A 14,393-nucleotide genomic window follows, 5' to 3' on the forward strand; every position below is an offset into this window, starting at 1 on the left:
TGTGGAACTGTAGGCTAGTGAAGCTTGTGGACTTCTGCTCAGAATAATGTTCTTACATGCGCCAAATAAAATAGCCTAGGGTTACAAAGGAAACATATTACATGGAAACACGGTGAAAATATTTTTTAAAAAAGACTACAGTAGCATTATGCATGCTTCTTTATTAGCACATTAAATAACAAGCTCTAGTGGCAGATCTAATGTCTACCATAATTTTATTTTTACTTTATTTTAGTATTATTATTATTATTATTATTATTATTATTATTATTTTGAGACAGCCTTGCTCTGTCACCCAAGCTGGAGTTCAGTGGTGTCATCACTTCAGTCTTCAACTCCTGGGCTAAGCGATCCTCCTGCCTCAGTGTCCTGAGTAGCTGGGACTACAGGCATATGCCGCTGTGCCTGGCTAATTTTTTTATTATTATTATTGTTTTAGAGATGGGACCTCCCTATGTGGCCCAGGCTGGCCTTGAACTCCTGACCTCAAGCCATTCTCCTGCTTTGACCTCCTAAAGTGCTAAGATAACAGGTGTGAGTCACTGCACCTGGCTAGCATAGTTTTAAATTTGTGCTTAATTTAAATAGTATTAGGATAAACTATTTACAGGTAAATTTATGATATAATCTTGGCCAGTGTTAATGAAAAATTATGTTGCCTACCTTCATACTTAAAGGAAACAGCAAATTTTAGTTAGAAGTTGGTGACAATTAATATATAATAATTTTTCCCATCCAAGTTTACTGTAGACTGCTGGCCTGAGTCCAGGGTTTCCTCCACATCCACTCATATCTTGGGCTCAGCAAAGAAGATCGCAGGGCACCCACCCTATCTTAGGGGCCCATTCACATGTCTCTCCAGTCCTGCCCTCAGAGATCAGGGTTTGGTGTTCATTCATTCATTCATTCATTCATTCAGCAAACACTGAGCACTGCCTCTGTGCCAGACTATGATACACAGTGAGATCCAAGGTCAGATGACATGAGGTCCTGCCCTCAAGCTGTTCACCATCCGTCAGGGAGAGCATAAGAAGAACTGCTCCAAGATGCAAAATGTAGACAGGTATAGGGACATGCTCACCCTTCCTGGTCATCAAACACCCAGCGATGGTGAGGTTGGGGTTAGATGGTCACTCCTGGCTAGTGACACTGTCCATTGCATCATCCTTTTGAAAAGAAGTATGGCACTGCATCACGTTGGTCATGGAAATTCCAGAGTCCCCTTTCCCAGCACTCTCACTCTGCCAGCTTTTCCCCGAGGAAATAATTCAGCAGGAGGGACAAAGGGTGGAGGGCAGAAGTCCTCCCTGCTCTTCCTGAGTCTGTGTTCTCCCCAGGGAAGGGGCTGTGTTGTGCTCACCTCGTTCCCCTGGTGCTGACATGTGGTAGCACTCGGTGAACACTTGCTGGATGAATGTCTGACTGCCGTGTAGTTACGATGTATAAGAGGAGGGAGGTGGCAGAAGGGGCAGTCCAGGAGCCCTCCACTGACCAGGTTCCTGACTTCTCTTGCAGCCATCAAGATGTCAGGAGAGATGGACAAGCCACTGATCAGCCTCCACCTGGTGGACAGCGATAGCAGCCTTGCCAAGGTCCCTGATGAGGCCCCCAAAGTGGGCATCCTGGGTAGCGGGGACTTTGCCCGCTCCCTGGCCACACGCCTGGTGGGCTCTGGCTTCAAAGTGGTGGTGGGGAGCCGCAACCCCAAACGCACAGCCGGGCTGTTCCCCTCAGCGGCCCAAGTGACTTTCCAGGAGGAGGCAGTGAGCTCCCCAGAGGTCATCTTTGTGGCTGTGTTCCGGGAGCACTACTCTTCACTGTGCAGTCTCAGTGAGCAGCTGGCTGGCAAGATCCTGGTGGATGTGAGCAACCCTACAGAGCAAGAGCACCTTCAGCATCGTGAGTCCAATGCTGAGTACCTGGCCTCCCTCTTCCCCACCTGCACAGTGGTCAAGGCCTTCAATGTCATCTCCGCCTGGACCCTGCAGGCTGGCCCGAGGGATGGTAACAGGCAGGTAAGTTCTGGGGGAATAATATCCATCATAACAATAAATATAAATGGCTAATTTTCACTGAGTGCTGCCAGCATGCCAGGCTCTTTTTTTTTGGTATATTATCATAGCTAATCCTGCATCACTGCAAAATTCCATTTTACAGAAGAGGAAATTGAGGCTCAAAGATATTAATGATTTTTTTTTTTTTTTTTTTTTTTTGAGACGGAGTCTGGCTCTGTTGCCCAGGCTGGAGTGCAGTGGCCAGATCTCAGCTCACTGCAAGCCCCGCCCCCCAGGTTCATGCCATTCTCCTGCCTCAGCCTCCCAAGTAGCTGGGAGTACAGGCGCCCGCCCGGCTAATTTTTTTTTTTTTTTTGTATTTTAGTAGAGACGGGGTTTCACTGTGTTAGCCAGGATGGTCTCGATCTCCTGACCTCGTGATCCGCCCGTCTCGGCCTCCCAAAGTGCTGGGATTACAGGCTTGAGCCACCGCGCCCGGCCGATATTAATGATCTTACTCAAAATCCTATAGCTGGTAAGTTGGGATTTGAACCCAGTTCCTATGGATCTGAAACCCATGTTCTTTCTGCTATGGTAACTGGGTTTCCTAGAGGGCAAGGAGGAAAAGTTTGATGGCTTTTCGCTATTTGGAGCCAAGAAGGAGAGAGGCTTGGCTTTTAGAACTGGACTTATAAGGAGGAAAGTAACACACTTATGTACCAGGCCCTGAGGAAGGCAGGCATGTCTCAGACCTTTTCTTATTTATTCTAAGGGCTTCCAAGATCTGATTTCTCAGAAAAGTCAACAGCGGGTTTTTCTGGGGCTAGATAATGGCTCCACGGAACAGCTAGAGCTGCATACATTTCTTGCCACGAGGAATTCTTACCAAGACAAGGTGGTTTTTAATGCCACCTTGGTTTTTAATGCATTTTCTTGGCGAAAGAATGCCAGACTCCATGTGTGTGAGAACTTCCACCAGTGAGTCCAGCCCAGGTGCCAGGCTCTGTAAGACAGTTTCAAGGTGCCCAGCTATACCTGACTACAGCACCTTAAATGCAGGCTGCATCACGGGACTCCCAGGTATGGACCAGGAGGAACAGTGGGGAGTGTTGGGTGCAGGGCGTGGAGGGAACAGAGCAAGCAGGCTGGCTGGAGAAGACTTGGAGGAGGGCTTTGACCTGGGCCCACCTCAGGCTGTCAGGCTCAGGGAGCAGGAGTGCATTCCAGTCTGAGGGAACAATCTGAAAAGGCACAGAGATAAGAAACAAAGCTCCTAGACCTCAGTTTTCTCATCTGAAAAATGAAGACAATAGTACCTACCTGCGGGCTCATGGCAAGGCAGAGAGATCATATATGTAAAGCTCAGCACAGAGTAGGTGTTCAGTCTGTGTTTTGAGACTAGACTGACCAATGCAGTGTCAACAAGGCCCACAGAGTGCTTTGGGATCTGAGGACTCCAATGTGCCTGCAGGGGGACCTCGTGGGTCAGAGCAGTGGGCTTCAAGGCAGAGAAGGCAGGCTGGAGCTGGCTCGTGGAAGACCTTATGTGCTGACTGACGGCCCTACTGAGCCGAGAGACATCATCAAGGGGGCGATTCTGAACTGAGGGATGGAGCTGCAGCCACCACTGCCCATCCTGCACCATATGCAAAACTCTTTTGCTGAGCGGCTCCCAGGGCAGGCCACAGCCTTGGCGATAGCCATGTCAGGGGCCCATGGGGACAGCCTGGATGAGCATTTTCCTTGTGACTGCTATGTCCATGAGCTGGGCAAGGAGCTTACTGTTCGCAGCTTCTCATCTTGAGTAGTTGGCCTGGCTGGGCAGCTGGGCCAGAGGCTGGGAGGCCTTGGCACCAGAGAAAATGCCCCTGGCCTGGGAGCTAGAGTCCCATTAGCTCCCACCTGTACCATTGACTGGCAGCTCACTTGGACAAGTCCCTGCTCCTCTGGCCCTCAGTTTCCTCAGCTTCTCAGTGAGGCCTTGCCCACTCCTGTGGCCTGTGACCCCGTCTGATTGCCCCGCTTTTCCTCCCACAGGTGCCCATCTGCAGTGACCAGCCGGAAGCCAAGCGTGCTGTCTCGGAGATGGCGCTCACCATGGGCTTCATGCCCATGGACATGGGATCCCTGGCATCAGCCCGGGAAGTGGAGGCCATGCCCCTGCGCCTCCTCCCGGCCTGGAAGGTGCCCACCCTGCTGGCCCTAGGGCTCTTCGTCTGCTTCTATGCCTACAACTTCGTCCGGGACGTGCTGCAGCCCTACATGCAGGAGAGCCAGAACAAGTTCTTCAAGCTGCCCGTGTCCGTGGTCAACACCACGCTGCCGTGCGTGGCCTATGTGCTGCTGTCACTGGTGTACTTGCCCGGCGTGCTGGCGGCTGCCCTGCAGCTGCGGCGCGGCACCAAGTACCAGCGCTTCCCCGACTGGCTGGACCACTGGCTGCAGCACCGCAAGCAGATCGGGCTACTCAGCTTCTTCTGCGCCGCCCTGCACGCCCTCTACAGCTTCTGCTTGCCGCTGCGCCGTGCCCACCGCTACGACCTGGTCAACCTGGCAGTCAAGCAGGTACCCATCCCACGCCCTTCCTCCCTCTGGCAACTCAGCACATGCTTGTCCAGTGCCCTCCACCAACCAGGTGCAGCCGATACCCACAGGTGCAGCCCAGGTGCCAACTGCAGATTCTGTTCTCATGGGGCAGCACCCACATCCTCCTGCCCAAGATTTTGAGTATCAGTGAACAAAGCAGATGAGAATTCCTGCCCCCATGGGTACATCCCAGCTGGGGCAGACTTCAACAAAATACAGCAGTGAATTATAGTGGGCGTTGAAAGGATCAGGAGTGCTAAGGCGCAAACGAAAGCAGGGGTGGGTGGTGGGGGTGCAGTTTTGAAGATGGTCCGGGAGGCCTTGCAGAGTGAGTGCTATGTGAGCAGAGCTGGAAGGAGAGGAGAGGGTCTGGTGGGCCGCTGGGGTGGTGTTGCAGGCCACGGGGCATAGGCCTTGGGCAGAAGGGTGCCTGGTATGTTGGAGGAGCAGCCAGGAGGCCCATGTGGCTGGAGCTGAACAAGGAGCGGGTGGCAGGCGAGGCCTGAGAGGAAGGGCTTCAGCCTTAGGCTCTGAGTGAAAGAGGGAGCTGGTGAAGGTTTGAATTTAGGCGTTGATCTGCCTGACATTTTAAGTGGTTCTCTCTGGGTTTTGGCTGAGAACAGACTGTAGGAGGTCAGAAGCAGCTAGCTGCTGGGGCCAGCGAGGAGGCCGTGCATATGCCCAGATTTGAGGCAGTGGAGGCTGGAGGCAGTGGGAGCAGTGGAGGAGCAAGGAGATCCCGAAGGCACATGTGAAGCTGGAGTGCACGGAATTGCTGCTGGAATGGGCCCGGGGTCTTGTGGGGTGGTCAAGGATGACTCTGGGGTTTGGGTCTGAGCACCTGAGAGAGAGAGTTGCTGTCAGCGGAGATGGGGGAGGCTGCAGGAGTCAGCGTTCCAGGTTTAGGCTTGTTGTTGTTGTTCTTTGTTTTTTACTGGGGGTGGCATTAATCATTCATTTAGAAAATCCATATGGCACTTGGTTGCCAGCAGGATTCCTGGGAAGTGGAGGGCCTTCAGGCCACACCAGGTGGGGACCACCCAGGCATCAGCTGGCACCTGTGCCCACAGAAACAGGCCCCTGATCCTCCCTCCTGGTCCGCAAGCTCACGGGGCTTGATTCTTTGTCCCAAGCTCACGTCTTCAAGCAACACTGTCTTTCTTTATTTTCTCCAAATGAATTCCACCTCCAGTGCCCAGCCCTGGGTCTGGTTGGTAATTAGGTCCTGCCCACTCCAGGACGCCAGTCACCCAACAGGGTTCGGCCCAGGTGCTGGTGAGACACTTCTCATCCACCCCTCATTCCAGCCTGGCAGCCCCTGCAGCTCCTGTTCCTGCTCAGGATGCAGGGACCTTGTTGAGGCTGGGCCCTCCCCTCTGAGGATGGGGGATTGGCAGGACTGGGAAGCAGGGCTGGGCACCTCCTGAGAACCACAGACCTCAGCCCCTACTCACTCTCAGGGTTGCTGCTTCTCTGCCAGCAGCTACTCAACTGCCCTCATCCTTTGCCACCCACAGATATCTGTGGGCTCAGACTTTCCTAAGACAAAGGAAGAACCCCAGATTTCAGGCAGAAAAACAAGATGCTTGATGGAAATGAGAGGAAGGGAAGAAATCAGTCATGAACCCTTAACAAGCTGTGTTCCAGGAACCATTCTAAGAGCTTCATACACCACTGTGAATTCATTTAACCCCATCTCATCCCTGTAGGCCAAGTGCTATTCTATCCTTATTTCATAGATGAGAAATCTGAGGCACAGAGGGGTTAAGTAACTTGGCCAAAGTCTCACAGCCAGTAAGTAGCAGAGCTGGGATTCAGATCCAGCTATTTTCCAGATCCATGCTTATACCCACGCTGCTTTCTACAGGGAAACCAAAGTAACAATTGAGTAAATGATTTCAGAACTAGGTCATGCACTCACTCATTCACTGAGCACCTATGCTGCCAGGCCCTGGGGCCACAGAAAGGAGTAAGAAAGACACAAAGCATCTGGCTCCTTGCCTCAGCTGGTGTGGGGCAGTGTGGAGGCCTGAAGGCTAGAGCCTGGACTCATGCTCTCCAGCATCGCTGACTGCAACAAAGATCTTGACCTTGAGCAAGTTACCGCCCCTCTTATGTCCTCGGGGCCCTGATGGGTAGATCAAGCTCTCTCCTAGTGCTAATGTTTTTGATGCTCTTTGATGATATTTTCTTACTGACTTCTACACAGCGCCAGCCCCTTGGCGGGAGGCTCTGCGGGGCTCCTTGGGGACTAGTACAATGTTGCTGCCCAGGAGGGGGCAGATCTACATGGAAGAGACCACGACCACTCCCTCTCCCCTGAGCTGGCAGGTATTTCCAGCAGCAGTGGGTAAAACGGTGACGGTGCCCACTATCCCCCACAGCAAGACACACCACTGCTCCCTCCCTCCCCTGCCACCCTCCAACTGCCTTTGTCTAAATTCTCTGCCCTGCCAAGGCTCTCCCTGATATTCTGTTAACCCAATCCTGCCCTGATGCAAATACCAGGGCACAGAGAGGCTCATGCAAGGTAATTTTCCCTGCTTCCCAAAACTCTTTAGGGCTGCAGGCCTTGGTGAGGTTGCCAGGAAACCATCCCTCCCGCAGGACGAGATCAGTCAGAGACACCGAAGGCCTCTCACGCAAAGGGGCTTAAACTTGTTCTGCAGAGTTCTTAAGGGCAAAACCAGGGCTGATGTGGGTATGTCGGGTGGATGGTCAGAGGGAGGCAGGGGCTTGACACACAGCAGCCCAGATGTGGGGAGGTGCCCAAGCCTGGACACATCCAAGTAGATTCTGGACGGTCCGCGGTAAGCCATGCCCGCGGTTCTGGGCCTGGGCACCTGAGGCTGTTCTGCCTTCAGCCCCAAACAGCAGGGCCTCTGGGCAGCTCAGGCCTGATATGTGGCTTCTGCTGCCAGCCCGTGGGCATCTCACCACAGGGTCCCCACACATCCACTCACCACCCCAACTGCCCACGGGGCCCTTGGGTCAAGGGAGCACGTTAGTCCAGGCACAAGAAACTCCTCCAAGATTTCCTTACAGCCCTGAGTCTGCAGATTAGGAGGCAAAGCTGTATCCCAACTGTAGGGAAAACCTTTGAGACCATGTTTACAGACTGTATTATTACCAACAATAACTGATATTTGTACAGGGCCTTTGGTTTTGCTTGTGTATTTCCCTGGAAGTACACATTTCAAGATCAAAATCAAAGATCAAGATCAAAGAAATGTTTAAGCTGCACTCTGTTCTCCTATTACCTTCACCCCAAGCTACATCTGCACATGGCTGGCATAGGATGGTCAGTCTGAAACGCTCATCTGACCATGTCACTGCTGAAAAGGTTCAGTGATTCCAGTGTCCTTGGGATAATGGTAGAACCCTAACTACGCAGCTAGACTCCCTCCACAGCCTCATCTCCCCTTCTCCTGTGACATGTCAACACTTGGGTCCCATACTGTCCTCTAAATGGGCAGAGCTCATTCCTCGTGGCTTGGCATGCCCACGCTGGGACACCTTGACAGCCTGCAAACTCCTATTCCTCCTGCAAACTCCTATTCCTCCTTCAAAACCCTACCTCTGTTAAGCTCCCCTAGCTTCTCTCCTGACTTCCCCATACGTGCCTCTGTAATCTGTTGTATTTTGTAAATACTATTATTTTTCTTACACACTGCTTCATACCCGACTCAGAGGTCCATGACTGGGTCTTCCACACCTTGGGGTCCATGGTTCCTAACACAGGTTCCCAGCGCATGTTCACTGAGTGACTGATTTTTAACTGCCCACCACAAAGCCAATACCAGGCATCTTAAGAGGAGTGCACGTAGAGCTTGGAGCAAGAACTAGCCTAACTGCCTTGTTGCCACTGAGAACAACAGCCATTTATTACATTAAGTGCCCACTGTGTGCCTGTCCCATGCTACTCATTCCACAAATGTAATGCTTTTAGTCCTACAGTAACACAGCAAGATACAAGGATGCTATGAGCCAGGAAAGGGACTGCCCAGGGTCTCATGACCGCCCACCAGTGGCAGAGTCAGCGTCAGAATCCAGGCCTGTGGTCTCTATGCCCCCCAGGTTGCCCTTCCACACCCTGCCACTCCCTCCTCCTCTGAGTCTGGCAGGCAGTGAGTCAGTACCACTCCCTTCCCATCCATCACCCGCTGTGAAGACATGGAGAGGGGCTAATGCTGCAGCCCCACTGGTCCTTCAGCGTCTGATCTGCAACCTAGAGGGAAATCCCACACCTGAATGCTGTCTTTCCCTCTCTTGTTGATGATGACTCTCCTTCGCCTTCTCAAGGTGGCGAACTTGATCATCTCTAAACATAGAGACTTACTAGGCGAGCTATTACACCTCTGTTCCAGTTAGCCATGGGCGCCACTGGTCAACGGGGAGCTCTGAGCACAGCACTGTGGTTTAATAGGCTGACCGAGAATCTCATGGACTCCTAAGGCTGGCTTAGGTTCAGTCCTCATGTGGCTCTTCGCCATCCACTGCTCCCTTGCCCACCTCATCCCTCCCTTCCCAGCGTCACTGCAGAGAAGAAATATTAGAGGAAAAAAACAAGACATTTTGCAAGCCAATGTGGTATGTGTGTGTGTAATCATCGAAACTCTGACTTGTGACATTAACTGCCTGATCTTCCCGAGACGCAGAGAGGAATGACTAATGAAGCAGAGTTAAAGAACAAACAACTTCCAGCGAGGAGATGACTTACTCAATTCATGCTGCGAGATGTGAGTAAGACTTCTCTGGGCAGAGGTACGGAGGAGACCTCTCCGCCCTCTGCATGCCTTTCCAGCTAATGGTGACTTCAACCACAGCAGGCACACAAGCAAAATCAAGAGAATTTCAGACATGACCTCATCCAAACCTCCCAGGTAGAGAAACTGAGGCCCAGAGACAGACCTGCTAGAGTCACATGCCACTGGTGGTCAGGACAAGAGGCTGGATCCCCAGACTCCTGGTCCCTTAGTGGCTTAAAGTCACCAAAGTGAGCCAGGCCTGCCCTAAAATAGAACAGAGGCAATCATTTTTCACAAATTGCAGGAAAAGCACTCAATGGATGGCATTTTCTCTGTTTCTTTAAACTTTCTCTTATAAGCTATATAACCATTTTGCTCAGCCTAGTGGATTCACTTTTAACATTTTATCTGGTAACTGAGCTCATGTTATTATTATTTTTTTTTCTGCTGAAATTGTTTCTCAAAAAACCTGTATGAGTCATTCTATTTTGAGAGGCAGCCTATTAAAGTGTAGTCACATCTTCTAATGGAAATACTGTTCCTTGTTCTGCTGACATTATAGAATTAAAGTACCAGCATTTCACAGTGATTCGCAGAGAACACTTTGACTTCCACGAACTCTGCTACCTGGTCTAGTTGCACCTTGATAAAAGTTCTTCCTCATGAGGGCACTGTGCGAGTGAGCGTTGGCCGGGTTAGGAGGGGGCTCAGTGGCACGGTGGGGAGAGAAGGGTCAGAAATCTCCAGGTTCGTACGGGCTCCCCAATTTATGTGTCCTGGAGCTTGGTGGGGGCCCCAGATCTCTCAGAGGGCAGGGTGAAGGCAAGTATCTTTATTTTCTGTAGCCCAGGGCCTGGCTCACAGTAGGTGCTTCGTAAGTGCTCGCTGAACTGCTTGGTGAATGGCCGTCAGTCTCTCTTGCCTGGCAAAGTTGAGCCAAGGCTGTGTGCCCCAGGCAGAAGTAGAGAACTGGGTAGGAAGATGGGAGGCTGAGAGCTTTGGGTCAGGGAGTGTTGGGGGCTCAGTGTCTGCTTGTGTCTTTGTATGTCCTGAGTGTGAGCCAGTGACAGGGGCAGTGTGGGGGTCCAGGAAGACGGAGGGCTCAGGGTGAAACAGGCTGGGAAGGGAAGCAGCCAGTAGGGTGTGAGCTCATTGGCTGAGGGGATTCTGAGCTAGAAGAGCTCCTCTCTCCTGTCCTGGGATTCTGGGGCCAGAAAACCGTGAGACGGAGCCATGCTTAAGGGCTGGATTTCTGGTTGACTCCTTACTCTACTGATGTGACTGTTCTGATTGGTTGCCCTGGGGCAGATGTGTGAAAGCCCCAGAAGCCCCAGTCATTGGCACCAGAGTGCGTGGGTCCTGGCCCCAGCTCTACATCTGTTAGCTGCATGTGACCTTGGGAAAGTGATTTCATCTTTGTGCCTCATTTCCTCCATCTCTGAAATGGGATAACAGTGATCTCTACTTCGTGGGATGGTTTTGAGGATTCGATGAGTTAGTGCCTGAGAAATGCTTGTCACAGACCCGGGTAGTGTCAGGTGCAGTGTGAGTACCCGCCGTATCATCTTTCTCGTGTCCTTCATCATTGCCCTCCCAGGGCACCAGCCTTTGCCACAGCGTTCATGGTTTTCCTTCTTTTCCTTCCATCCATGTCAGGTCTTGGCCAACAAGAGCCACCTCTGGGTAGAGGAGGAGGTCTGGCGGATGGAGATCTACCTCTCCCTGGGAGTGCTGGCCCTCGGCACGCTGTCCCTGCTGGCCGTGACCTCACTGCCATCCATTGCAAACTCGCTCAACTGGAGGGAGTTCAGCTTCGTTCAGGTAAAGTAGTCTCTCGTCCGCCGGCAAGCTTCAGCGTGGCCCTGGCCACCTCTCATGAGTAAGTGCTCCACCTTCGAGAACTGCCTGGGCTCTGATCATCCGCACAGCAGGACCACTCAGTGAGATGCCAGGCCTTCCTGACCCAGAGGGCCCATCCAAGCCTCCTGATAGGGGCTGCCCGCTACAAACTTAACCTGCCACTACATGAGGAAGCCAGACACAGGCATGGGAAAACATTACATTCCAGGACACTGAGCCCTGGGTCCACTGTTCTCAGCTTCTAGAATTCTTGAGCTTTCCAAACAAAATTGAATGACATGAAGTCACTGGACATTTTGCTGGTCTAGGTAGGAGTCCGTGGGCTAGGGAGTGAGTGAGCCTGGTCCACCACCCTCCACCCCTCGTCTCAGCCTGGCTCTGTTGTTCCCCTTAACCCCTTGGTTCATGCAGCGTGGATGGGAGACAAGCATTAGGACCCCAGTTTGTAGGGGATGCAGCACAGCTTTTTCGCAAGGATGCCATTCCTATGAAACAATCCGGAAAAGGGAGGTCTGTCATCAAATGAATTTGAGAAAAGATTTACTTCCCTCTAAGAGATCACAATGCACTTTGGCACATCAAAAATTCTAATAACATGTACAACAAACAAACCTTTGTCAACCAGACTTATTGGAGCATTAGCACCCTCCCCCTCCTTTTTTCCAAATAACAGCTATCAGCACTCCACAAGCTGGGCACTGTGGCATGTGGCTGGGATCCCAGCTACTAACAGAGGCTGAGGTGGGAGAATCACTTAGGCTTGAGCGATCCTTCCAGGAGTCAGAAGTTCAAGTGTCCAGTCTGGACACCATAGCAAGACCTCGTCTCCAAAACAAACAAACAAACAAACTCCACAGAACATACTCTGGGAAATGCTGCTAGTGGCAAGTTTCTTTTTGCATTTGTTCATTCAACAAACATTTATTGAGCATTTACTGCAGGCCAGGCATCCTGCTAGGCCTGTGATGCAATAGAGAACAAGACAGGCAGAGCCATCTTTCCATGATAAAGGAAACGGAGGCGGGGACATTGTTTACATTTCTTTGGCATCTCCCACTGTTCTCCACACAGAATCTGCGGTCAGTGTTGGCGGATTAACTCCTCCCCTCCCTTGGGTGGGAGCTGACTAATGCTGTATCCTGCCATTGTATCAGGGCAGAGAACAGCCATCCTATCCACCCCCACTATCAACAGAAATCTGTGCAGGGAGGACGTGGTACAGGACTCAGGGACAGTGACAGCGTAATGCTCTTACGTAATCCAAATTAATTGCTCCTGACCAGGGATGCTTCACATCCATTGGAACAACACAGAGTTGTAGCCATGTATTTTTTAAAGTGTGTCTGCCTCTGAATCTCCCTGACTCTGCTCGTCTCAGAAGGTCCCTGGAGGAGGGCTCAGGGCTGACACATGCTAGCATACGAGAAGGGGAAGAATTTTATTTATCTGCCACTAATCCCCATGTGTCTCACACTCAAATCTAGGATTTTCCTCTTCCCACCTGGAAGTATCTGGCGTGCATGGCTTATCCACAATTAAAACCGACCGCAGGCTGCTCCCCTCACCAGAAAGCTGCTCCCTTAAGCAGCCATAGATTACATGCCCTGGCTCTGGCTGCCAGAGAAAGCCGGTGGATTTGATTTTGTTAGCAAGAGCTGACTGAGACCCTAGCAGCTGCCTTCTACTTTACATATGAAAGCGTTGAAATACAAATAGGACAGTCCTTTTGCCACTGCAAGAGCGGGGTGGTGTTAGGTGGGTAGAGAGGCAGGATTTTACTTGTGGAAATCAATGCCTGCCTTCCATCCACAAAAACCAGATGTCAATACGGAGGAGGCACTGTCAGCGTCGCCTGGGAAGCCCGGGTTCCAGCTTTCCCTCCCCGCAACCCTTCTCTGTAAGTGTGGGCAGAGCATGTCTGCTCCAAGAGCCTCAGTTTACACCCCTGAAAAACCAAGTTAATGCCCTACAGGGATTTTATGAGCCACAGTAGGAGATTATGTGTGAAAGAAAAATAAAAAGCATGTTGCTATTATTCTTAGGGTATCTGGCCACATTTCCATTATCCCTGACTAAGCTACCAGCCATCCATTTCTGAGTTCAGTAGGCGACAGTGAGATAGAGGCCAGGGAACTCCAACGCTGGGCCTAAAAGTGGTCCAGGTCAGTGTTTGCAAACTGGTGGACACTCACTAGTGGATCATGCAATTGATTCCGTGGATCACAAGCAGCATTTTAAAAATGAAATAAAATAGAATGGCAAAGAAAACAGTGGAGTGTTTTGCATGTTGTCAGGATACTTTTTCAGTTATGTGGATTTGCTAGTTATATTTGCAAATGTAGCATACCTCATTGTCTACCGGGCAGCAGAGGAAAACACGATTCTTACTGCGAGTCCCTGTCAAATAGGTTGAGAAATTGACAACCCAGGCCTGCCTCCCATCCATGGACCCAGATGCTGAGGGATGGCTCTGGCAGTCTATTTTTGCAGCTCCCTGAGTGACTGATAGGTGCGCATGCCACAGTGTGTGGCAACTTCCAGTGCAGGGAACACAGACAGTGGAACCAGAAGACCTGAATTTCAGTCCCAAGACCCCCACTTACCTGCCCTGCATCATCAGACAAGTTTCCTAGGCTCTCGGAGCTTCTGCTGCTCACTTGTGCCTGTGCCCACCCCATATGGTCATTGAGAGGATTTGAGCTGGACACGTTAAATGCAGGATGCATGCAGCCAACAGTGGCATGCTGGCTTTTAAGGTAAGCTGCAACCTTCTCCTTTAAAGTTAGCACGGCCAGTGAGAAGCTACCTGAGCCCCATCACCCTCCCCTACACACATGTCCACAGCAGACACCACGCCACGGGGACAGCCATGATTCTTGAGGAGCCGTGGCTGACCCCTAGATCTGTAATGCTTTTGTTACCGGAAAAGGGTCCTGATCCAGACCCCAAGACAGGGTTCTTGGACCTCACGCGAGAAAGAATTCAGGGCCTGTCCATAGAGTAAAGTGAAAGCAAGTTTATTAAGAAAGGAAGGAATAAAAGAATGTCTACTCCATAGTCAGAGCAGCGGCATAGCTGCCCAGCTGCTTATACTTATTGTTACTTCTTGATTATATGCTGAATGAGGGGTGGATTAATCATGAGTTTTCCAGGAAAGGGATGGCAATTCCCAGAACTAAGGGTTCCTTACCTTTTTAGACCATAT

The 14,393-nt window shown here is 51.2% G+C and overlaps 1 protein-coding gene across 3 annotated transcripts in view; it reads left to right on the plus strand.

Annotated features, from left to right (window-relative positions):
• Positions 1-14,393, plus strand: part of LOC112617156 (metalloreductase STEAP3) — a 42,180-nt gene that overhangs the window by 20,629 nt on the left and 7,158 nt on the right. For all 3 annotated transcript variants that reach the window (XM_025373898.1, XM_025373900.1, XM_025373899.1), the window contains 3 exons: positions 1,516-2,015; positions 4,032-4,559; positions 10,985-11,149. In XM_025373898.1, the coding sequence (XP_025229683.1) occupies positions 1,516-2,015; positions 4,032-4,559; positions 10,985-11,149 (1,193 nt within the window). The remainder of the gene's footprint in view (positions 1-1,515; positions 2,016-4,031; positions 4,560-10,984; positions 11,150-14,393) is intronic.

Source organism: Theropithecus gelada, unplaced genomic scaffold (genome assembly GCF_003255815.1).
Source record: "Theropithecus gelada isolate Dixy unplaced genomic scaffold, Tgel_1.0 HiC_scaffold_15884, whole genome shotgun sequence".
Taxonomy (NCBI): domain Eukaryota; kingdom Metazoa; phylum Chordata; class Mammalia; order Primates; family Cercopithecidae; genus Theropithecus; species Theropithecus gelada.